Raw genomic sequence first — 10,000 nt, forward strand, 5'->3', positions numbered from 1 at the left:
GTGGATATCCAGCGCAGCGGGCTGCTGGAGCAGCTGAAGGAAGTGGAGGACGAGTCGGACGACTTCTCGTCTTCTCACGGCTATATGAGGAACTTCAGGACGTTCAGCACGGGGAAGCTGGAGCTGGGGAGGCTGAAGCTGTCCAGGAAGCTTCACCTGCAGAAAGAGCTGAAGGAAAAGGCCGCCAGCCCGGTGGCAGAGCACGCCGCAGAGGACACGGGGAGTCCGGGGAACACTCGACAGGAAACAGAGGATCCAGACGCACTTAAAAAGGATATTTGCACTGAAACGCCACCGACAGATGTGGGGAACAGCAGCATCGACAAGAAGAAACGACTCCTGAAAGCTAAGAGCGTGGAGGAGCGCAGCTCTGATGCTCCTCTGAGCGCAGACGGGAAAATGCCTCACTCCAAAAGCAACGGGAAAGCCGCCAAAGCTTCTTCGCCCGAGACTCCGCCTCTGAAGCGGGCGCCCGGTTTGCTTCGTCGCAGCTTCAGCTTCAGACACTGGAGCGGGGGCGAGCTGCTGCGTCTGCGGGCGCTCTCCAAGGACAAACACCACAGCAGCTCCGGCTGTATCAGCCGTGACGAAAAGGACAAGAAGGACGAAAAGGACGAGAAGGACGAAAAGGACGCCGGCGGCGAGAAGGACGCAGAAGCTCCTGTTGCGTCAGCTGCATCTCGCCTCGACCTCACCAGACAGAAGAGCCGGACTCTGGAGGTCGGAGCCGTCCTGAACAAGACGGACTCCATGTCGGAGCTGAGCCGCTGGGAGAGAGCGCGAGGCAACAAGAACCGGACGCTGGACAACAGCGACCTGCTTCGGCTGGCTGACGAGAAGGACGCATCAGAAGGAGGCTTCATGCTGAGGGGAGGAGGAGGGCGCTCCAGCGAGAGGCGTCTGGTTCGCTTCTTCAGCGGGATCTTCTCCAGGAGGGACGGGGCGGCCACTTCCACTCCGCTGGGAAGCCCCGGCAACAACCGATCCCTGCGGAGGAGCAGGAGGGCGGTGCTGACCCAGTCCAGCACCGAGAGCATGAACGGAGGCAGCTCTGAAGGTAACGACACCTGTGTGACATCACACTTCCTGTCTGTAGGGCACCTGGAGGCTTTTTGGGGCTTCTACAGTCATTCACAGAGAGAGTGGTTTGGGGTTTTTTGGCAGCAGCCTGCAACTTTTTCTGGCTTGTGACCCTTTCATCGTGGCAGTTTATGACTAGAGATGCAATGATTAATCAATTAGTGGTCAACTATTTTGATAATTGATTAATCGGTTGAGTCTAAAACTTGTGTGACTGCAGCTAAAACTTGTGTGACTGCAGCTTCTTCTAGTTATTTGAGTTGTGGACCCTATTTATGACTTTAGTGTGAACATGAATGAGTTTTCCTGCTCAGATTTACAAGAAAAGTCAGAAAAAATTATCAAATTAATGTAGAAAAGTGATCTTATTTTTCTTACAAATCACTTGACCGAAGGTTGGGGCCCGCTGACTTTATCTCAAATGTTTCTTTAACTCTGTAATGTGATTTTAAAGTTATATAGTCACAACAAACAGTGTGTTTGTAGAGGCAGCTGAAGCACAGGGGGAGGACAGATGTGTGTGTGTGTGTGTGTGTGTGTGTGTGTGTGTGTGTTTGTTTTGGACAGCAGGGTGATGTTTAGTTGTGACGGCAGCCAATCAGCCGCTGCTGTTTGTCTTTCATTACTGTCAGACTCTCATTAGTCTCAGTTTAAAAACACACAGAGTCAAAGTGATTTTAAAAAGCATAAATAAATAAAACGATGATCCCTGAGGAGCTGTTACACCATCTTACCCCTACAAAACAAAAGGAAAAGACAGATAACGATCACATTTTCCAGCAGAAACACAAAGACAAAGTCGAGACGAGCGAGGAGGGAAAATAGGTTTAAAATAGCCGAGAGGGAGAAAAAAGGAAGTCGGAGCTGAGAGCAGTTTGGCTTTGAACTCGGAGGTCAAAACTCTTTTTCTCTTCTGCATTTAAACTGCTTTTATCTGCACACATTTTTAAACCAATGCAACAACAAGTGTCAGCATCCTCTTTCCATCGAGATGGACGAGTGGAAAACCTGACGGGAGAGAGGAAGTGTATCTGTTCTGCAGACAGACAAGACAATACAGATGTGTGTCTTCCTGTCAGGCCTCCAGATGTTACAACAGCAGCAGCAGCAGCAGCTTCACATGTTGACACCTCTGCTGAACATAAACTAAGAGCTCCATGGTGCAAACACATCCTCCCCTAAGATATTAAGCCTGGTTCCCACGGCAGGATAATTAGGCTGATTTTAGCCCCGATTCCCCCCTTCAGACAATCGTAAGGATGCTCCGATTATGGTAAAATAATCTGATCAGATATTCCTGCCGTGTGTGGTGTGTTAAGACTGCTCTCGTCTGCTCGGAAGGACGTCGGGACCGCTCCCATCTCAAATCGGGGATATCCAACATGTTGGATTGTTTAGGCCCGATTTCTCCTCGTGTGTGGTGTCCCCCGGGGACAAACGAGCACGCAGCCTGTGGACTGTGGCGTGTAGCCAATCAGAAAGAGAGGTGACGAGGCGGCGAGGAAAGCACCGGGAAACAACATCAAAACAGCCGGCGGCACGGCGCACCAGAACGTCCGGTGGACGTCGGAGATAAGTAGAGCAAGTATAGTCCATGCTGGCGTTGTCTCCACTTCTTTGACCGTCGCCTTTTCTTTTGATAACGTTTTTTTTTTTGGTTAAAAACAAACTACAAACTATCGCCACTGCGTCCTCTTCGTCCGCCATGATTGTTTACTCTGAAGTCACGTTTGATCTCGAGGGATTTTGCGAGATTTCCCGTCTGACCTGGGAATGCTCGGGAGTCAGATCGGTTCGTGTGTGATGTGTTGTACCACACGCTGTACGACCAAAACTGTTAGACCGTGATTTTTTATCACCGTGTGTGGAGTCTCTCAGGATTGGAAAATCGGCCGACAATTTTAAAATCGTCCCGTGTGAACCAGGCATTAGAGAGGTTAATACAGTTTCGAAAAAAGCCACAAAATCTTATGTAATGTGTATATATATACTAGAGTGCGGATAGGGTCACGTTTCTCTGTCCAAGCCCAGCCTGAGACAGTTAAAATCTCATTTTTTTCTCATGCTAATGACACATGTACGTTTGTTTGTGTGGAAATCTTTTATTTAGCAGCTGTAGAGGGATTTAGAAATGTCAACAGATGAGGCATCAGCGCACAAGGGGCAACAAGCGCACGTTAACACAGGCATGCACCTACATAATAAGCTTTTTTTAAATTTAAAATGTTCAGTGCCTTGTCCAGAACATTGTTCCTCTTTATGTAGACTATGTGGTTTGTGAAAAAATGGCTCTTTGGTGACTATGGGGCGAAAAAATCGCTCATGATCTTTTTTTTTTTTAGAGACTGTGAAGCTCACCTGAGTGACTTCCACCGGTCTTTTTAAATACAGGACACATCTGTGGTTCTTCTCATTTCTAGTTGAAGGTATTTTGGGGTACTTTGGGGGAGAGGGGGAGGCCAGATCATAGTGGGGGGTCTGGGTGTCCTCCCGAGGGAAGTTTTGAGCAACGACAACTTCATTTCCTGTATTCTGACACACTTTTATGCACCAATTTACGGTGGAAATCCCTTTATTTAGCCTATGCGAAGAAGAAAAACACAGACGACAATTCAAAATATATCAAAAATATAATGGAAAGTATGTTGTTGCGTGTCATTGGGTATTTTTAAGTGGGTATATGGAAATCCTGGAGCTTTCTTAGTGGGTATACTGCGTATACCTGCGTATCACGGAGACTACACCGCTGTTTTTTTGGGACCTTTTCCTCAGGCAGGGGGGTCCTCAGGTCTCTGATCCCGGCCCTGGAGGTCCACTTAGAAGATTAGAGGTCTGATGATACACTAGGTGGGGGGTGGAAGGGACGGGAGGCACAGTCTTTTACATTTTTGGGATTCCTGAGAGGTGGTGGAAGTGGCTGCAGGTCACATCAGCAGCAACCCTCGATGAGCTGTTAGATGATTCCCGCTGGCAGCTAATGGGATTTAGGCATTTAGTTTTTAGCGTCACACAGCTCTATACTCATTTCACTGTTTAGAATTTGATCCATTCAGTCCGATAACATTTTTGGAAAGTTTAGAAAGCCACACAATTAAATCATTTAATTCCCGTTGAAGTTTGAAGAGCGCTAAACCAGAAGTAGGGTCGGTTTATGGTCGCCGTAGCGTTGCTGACGCGAGGTGTGCAAGCCAGAAAATAGCGTCCCCGTGTCTTTCGTGTCCGGCTCGAAGGCTCCGCAATTGTCTCTTGTCTGTTGTTTTTTGTACATTATTAATACGCAGTACACATTATTTTTATCATACATACTGTACATGGTTGTGTGTGTGTGTAACTATATTCGTGGGGTCCAAAAACCGGGAGTCCAGTATACTTGTGGGGTCTGCACAGCCTTGTGGGGCCCAAAATGCTGGACCCCACAAGTTTAAAGGTCTGTTTGAGGGTTAAGACTTGGTTTTAGGATTAGGGTTAGAATTAGGTTATGGTTAGGGTGAGGGTAAGGGTTAAGGTTAGGCATTTAGTGGTGATGGTTAAGGTTAGGGTAAGGGGCTAGGGAATGCATTATGTCAATGACGGGTCCCCACAAAGATAGTGAAACGCACTGTGTGTGTTTGTGTGTTCTGGTGAGGCATGCTGGGAAATGAGGTAGGAAGCAGAGCTGTAAGGGTTAAAATGATAACCCAGATACTTTGGTTTACATTTATATACTTATATACTCTTTTTATCCTCCCGGCTCCGTAGAAGAGATGATGTTGTGTAGGAGACTCTCAGACCAGTCAGCGAAAATACTGTCGTTGCAAAACACACACACACACACACACACACACACACACACACAGACACACACACACACACACACACACACACACACACACACACACACACACACACACACACCGGCCGACCCCACCCATCCCCTCCCCTGACCTCACTGTGTCTTAATGGAGTCTACCGGTGTGTGTGTGTGTCTGTCTATAGGGAGTAAATGTGGGGGAATGTGTGTGTAAAATGGGTGTGTATTCAGGGCGGAGTGTGTGTGTGTGTGTGTGTGTGTGTGTGTGTGTGTGTGTGTGTGTGTGTGTGTGTGTGACCTATATCTCCAGCCATGTAGAAGTAATGTGCACTACATGTGTGTCAAAACCCACGCACGCATACACACATACACACACACTCGGTTGCCAATTACTACGACTACTTCGGTATCCAGTTTTCTTCTTTCCCTGAGAAAAAGGACTTGCTTTCCCTGATATATACACACACACACACACACACACACACACACACACACACACACACACACACACACACACACACACACTCTGTCAAACACACACAGACACACACGTGCACACGTACACTCACTCATCAAAAGATGAAGCGAGCGGTTTCTAAGCTTTGATCCTCGATCTCTGCTTTCCCTTCATACATGAACTACTCCTACACACACACACACACACACACACACACACACACACACACACACACAGACACACACACACACACACACACACACACACACACACACACACACACACACAATGGGGTTTATAATGGGGAGAAAATCCTGTTAGGAGAAATGCTGCAGGGAGAACAGAGATGGAGGGAAGATGGAGAGGTGACCCTCCTCCTCCATTCATCCCTCCTTGTTTGCTCCTTCCTTTCCTGCTCTTCTAATTCCCTCTGTCCTTATTTCCTTCTCCATTGCATCCCTCCTTTCTTTCTTTCTTCCCTCGGTTTCTTTTTTCATCTCCTTGTTTACTTCTTTCCTTTTCTCTTCTCTCCTTTTCCTTTCCTCTTCTACCTTACCTTCCCTCCTTCCCTCCTTCTTTACTTTTTTCCTTTTCTCTTTTCTCTTTTCTCTCTCCTTTCTCCTCTCCGTTTCCCTTACCTTCCCTCCTTCCCTCCTTCTTTACTTCTTTCCTTTTCTCTTTTCTCTCTCGTTTCTCCTCTCCGTTTCCCTTCCTCTTCTACCTTACCTTCCCTCCTTCTTTACTTCTTTCCTTTTCTCTTTCTCTCTCCTTTCTCCTCTCCGTTTCCCTTCCTCTTCTACCTTACCCTCCCTCCTTCCCTCCTTCTTTACTTCTTTTGCTTTTTCCCTCCTTGCCTAATTTCATTTCCTCCCCTGGATCCTTTTTTTTTCTTTGTCTTCTTCCTTCCATCTTTCCTTCCTCCTCCATAATCCTTCCTTTCCTTCTCACTTCCATCTTCCCATCCCCTTCTACCTTCCTTCTTTCATGATTGTATCTTTCTCCTCCTTTCCTCCTCTCCTTCTTCATCTTCTCCTTCACTCTTTCCTCATGTTCCCTCTTCCTCCCTTCAATTTTCTCGTTGTCTTGGTTTTCCTGCTCCTTACTTCCCTCCTCTCTTCTCATTTTTCCTTTCTGGGTCACGTTATTTTTAATCTATTGATACGTGTTCACGGGCACATTTTTCTTGTTTTTTACGTGTAAATGTCACGTTATTTTTAATCTATTGATACGTGTTCACGGGCACGTTTTTCTTGTTTTTTACGTGTAAATGTCACGTTATTTTTAATCTATTGATACGTGTTCACGGGCACGTTTTTCTCGTTTTTTACGTGTAAATGTCACGTTATTTTTAATCTATTGATACGTGTTCACGGGCACGTTTTTCTCGTTTTTTACGTGTAAATGTCACGTTATTTTTAATCTATTGATACGTGTTCACGGGCACGTTTTTCTCGTTTTTTACGTGTAAATGTCACGTTATTTTTAATCTATTGATACGTGTTCACGGGCACGTTTTTCTTGTTTTTTACGTGTAAATGTCACGTTATTTTTAATCTATTGATACGTGTTCACGGGCACGTTTTTCTCGTTTTTTACGTGTAAATGTCACGTTATTTTTAATCTATTGTTACGTGTTCACGGGGACGTTTTTCTCGTTTTTTACGTGTAAATGTCACGTTATTTTTAATCTATTGATACGTGTTCACGGGCACGTTTTTCTCGTTTTTTACGTGTAAATGTCACGTTATTTTTAATCTATTGATACGTGTTCACGGGGACGTTTTTCTCGTTTTTTACGTGTAAATGTCACGTTATTTTTAATCTATTGGTACGTGTTCACGGGCACGTTTTTCTCGTTTTTTACGTGTAAATGTCACGTTATTTTTAATCTATTGATACGTGTTCACGGGGACGTTTTTCTCGTTTTTTACGTGTAAATGTCACGTTATTTTTAATCTATTGATACGTGTTCACGGGCACGTTTTTCTTGTTTTTTACGTGTAAATGTCACGTTATTTTTAATCTATTGATACGTGTTCACGGGCACGTTTTTCTCGTTTTTTACGTGTAAATGTCACGTTATTTTTAATCTATTGTTACGTGTTCACGGGCACGTTTTTCTCGTTTTTTACGTGTAAATGTCACGTTATTTTTAATCTATTGATACGTGTTCACGGGCACGTTTTTCTTGTTTTTTACGTGTAAATGTCACGTTATTTTTAATCTATTGTTACGTGTTCACGGGCACGTTTTTCTCGTTTTTTATGTGTAAATGTCACGTTATTTTTAATCTATTGATACGTGTTCACGGGGACGTTTTTCTCGTTTTTTACGTGTAAATGTCACGTTATTTTTAATCTATTGATACGTGTTCACGGGCACGTTTTTCTCGTTTTTTACGTGTAAATGTCACGTTATTTTTAATCTATTGATACGTGTTCACGGGCACGTTTTTCTCGTTTTTTACGTGTAAATGTCACGTTATTTTTAATCTATTGATACGTGTTCACGGGGACGTTTTTCTCGTTTTTTACGTGTAAATGTCACGTTATTTTTAATCTATTGATACGTGTTCACGGGCACGTTTTTCTCGTTTTTTACGTGTAAATGTCACGTTATTTTTAATCTATTGATACGTGTTCACGGGCACGTTTTTCTCGTTTTTTACGTGTAAATGTCACGTTATTTTTAATCTATTGATACGTGTTCACGGGCACGTTTTTCTCGTTTTTTACGTGTAAATGTCACGTTATTTTTAATCTATTGATACGTGTTCACGGGCACGTTTTTCTTGTTTTTTACGTGTAAATGTCACGTTATTTTTAATCTATTGATACGTGTTCACGGGCACGTTTTTCTCGTTTTTTACGTGTAAATGTCACGTTATTTTTAATCTATTGTTACGTGTTCACGGGCACGTTTTTCTCGTTTTTTACGTGTAAATGTCACGTTATTTTTAATCTATTGATACGTGTTCACGGGCACGTTTTTCTTGTTTTTTACGTGTAAATGTCACGTTATTTTTAATCTATTGTTACGTGTTCACGGGCACGTTTTTCTCGTTTTTTATGTGTAAATGTCACGTTATTTTTAATCTATTGATACGTGTTCACGGGGACGTTTTTCTCGTTTTTTACGTGTAAATGTCACGTTATTTTTAATCTATTGATACGTGTTCACGGGCACGTTTTTCTCGTTTTTTACGTGTAAATGTCACGTTATTTTTAATCTATTGATACGTGTTCACGGGCACGTTTTTCTCGTTTTTTACGTGTAAATGTCACGTTATTTTTAATCTATTGATACGTGTTCACGGGGACGTTTTTCTCGTTTTTTACGTGTAAATGTCACGTTATTTTTAATCTATTGATACGTGTTCACGGGCACGTTTTTCTCGTTTTTTACGTGTAAATGTCACGTTATTTTTAATCTATTGATACGTGTTCACGGGCACGTTTTTCTCGTTTTTTACGTGTAAATGTCACGTTATTTTTAATCTATTGATACGTGTTCACGGGCACGTTTTTCTCGTTTTTTACGTGTAAATGTCACGTTATTTTTAATCTATTGATACGTGTTCACGGGCACGTTTTTCTTGTTTTTTACGTGTAAATGTCACGTTATTTTTAATCTATTGATACGTGTTCACGGGCACGTTTTTCTCGTTTTTTACGTGTAAATGTCACGTTATTTTTAATCTATTGTTACGTGTTCACGGGGACGTTTTTCTCGTTTTTTACGTGTAAATGTCAGGTTATTTTTAATCTATTGATACGTGTTCACGGGCACGTTTTTCTCGTTTTTTACGTGTAAATGTCACGTTATTTTTAATCTATTGATACGTGTTCACGGGGACGTTTTTCTCGTTTTTTACGTGTAAATGTCACGTTATTTTTAATCTATTGATACGTGTTCACGGGCACGTTTTTCTCGTTTTTTACGTGTAAATGTCACGTTATTTTTAATCTATTGATACGTGTTCACGGGGACGTTTTTCTCGTTTTTTACGTGTAAATGTCACGTTATTTTTAATCTATTGATACGTGTTCACGGGCACGTTTTTCTTGTTTTTTACGTGTAAATGTCACGTTATTTTTAATCTATTGATACGTGTTCACGGGCACGTTTTTCTCGTTTTTTACGTGTAAATGTCACGTTATTTTTAATCTATTGTTACGTGTTCACGGGCACGTTTTTCTCGTTTTTTACGTGTAAATGTCACGTTATTTTTAATCTATTGATACGTGTTCACGGGCACGTTTTTCTTGTTTTTTACGTGTAAATGTCACGTTATTTTTAATCTATTGTTACGTGTTCACGGGCACGTTTTTCTCGTTTTTTATGTGTAAATGTCACGTTATTTTTAATCTATTGATACGTGTTCACGGGGACGTTTTTCTCGTTTTTTACGTGTAAATGTCACGTTATTTTTAATCTATTGATACGTGTTCACGGGCACGTTTTTCTCGTTTTTTACGTGTAAATGTCACGTTATTTTTAATCTATTGATACGTGTTCACGGGCACGTTTTTCTCGTTTTTTACGTGTAAATGTCACGTTATTTTTAATCTATTGATACGTGTTCACGGGGACGTTTTTCTCGTTTTTTACGTGTAAATGTCACGTTATTTTTAATCTATTGATACGTGTTCACGGGCACGTTTTTCTCGTTT

General features: G+C 42.6%; 1 protein-coding gene across 9 annotated transcripts in view; it reads left to right on the forward strand.

The window, feature by feature from the left end:
• Nucleotides 1-10,000, forward strand: part of agap1 (ArfGAP with GTPase domain, ankyrin repeat and PH domain 1) — a 258,806-nt gene that overhangs the window by 64,034 nt on the left and 184,772 nt on the right. For 5 of the 9 annotated variants that reach the window (XM_031291624.2, XM_031291626.2, XM_035998561.1 and 2 more), the window contains exon 1: nt 1-1,057. This exon is cut by the window's left edge and continues 889 nt beyond it. The exons of the other annotated variants lie outside the window; for them this stretch is intronic. In XM_031291624.2, the coding sequence (XP_031147484.1) occupies nt 1-1,057 (1,057 nt within the window). The remainder of the gene's footprint in view (nt 1,058-10,000) is intronic. 9 annotated transcript variants of the gene reach the window in all.

This window comes from Sander lucioperca, chromosome 24 (genome assembly GCF_008315115.2).
Source record: "Sander lucioperca isolate FBNREF2018 chromosome 24, SLUC_FBN_1.2, whole genome shotgun sequence".
Lineage (NCBI taxonomy): Eukaryota > Metazoa > Chordata > Actinopteri > Perciformes > Percidae > Sander > Sander lucioperca.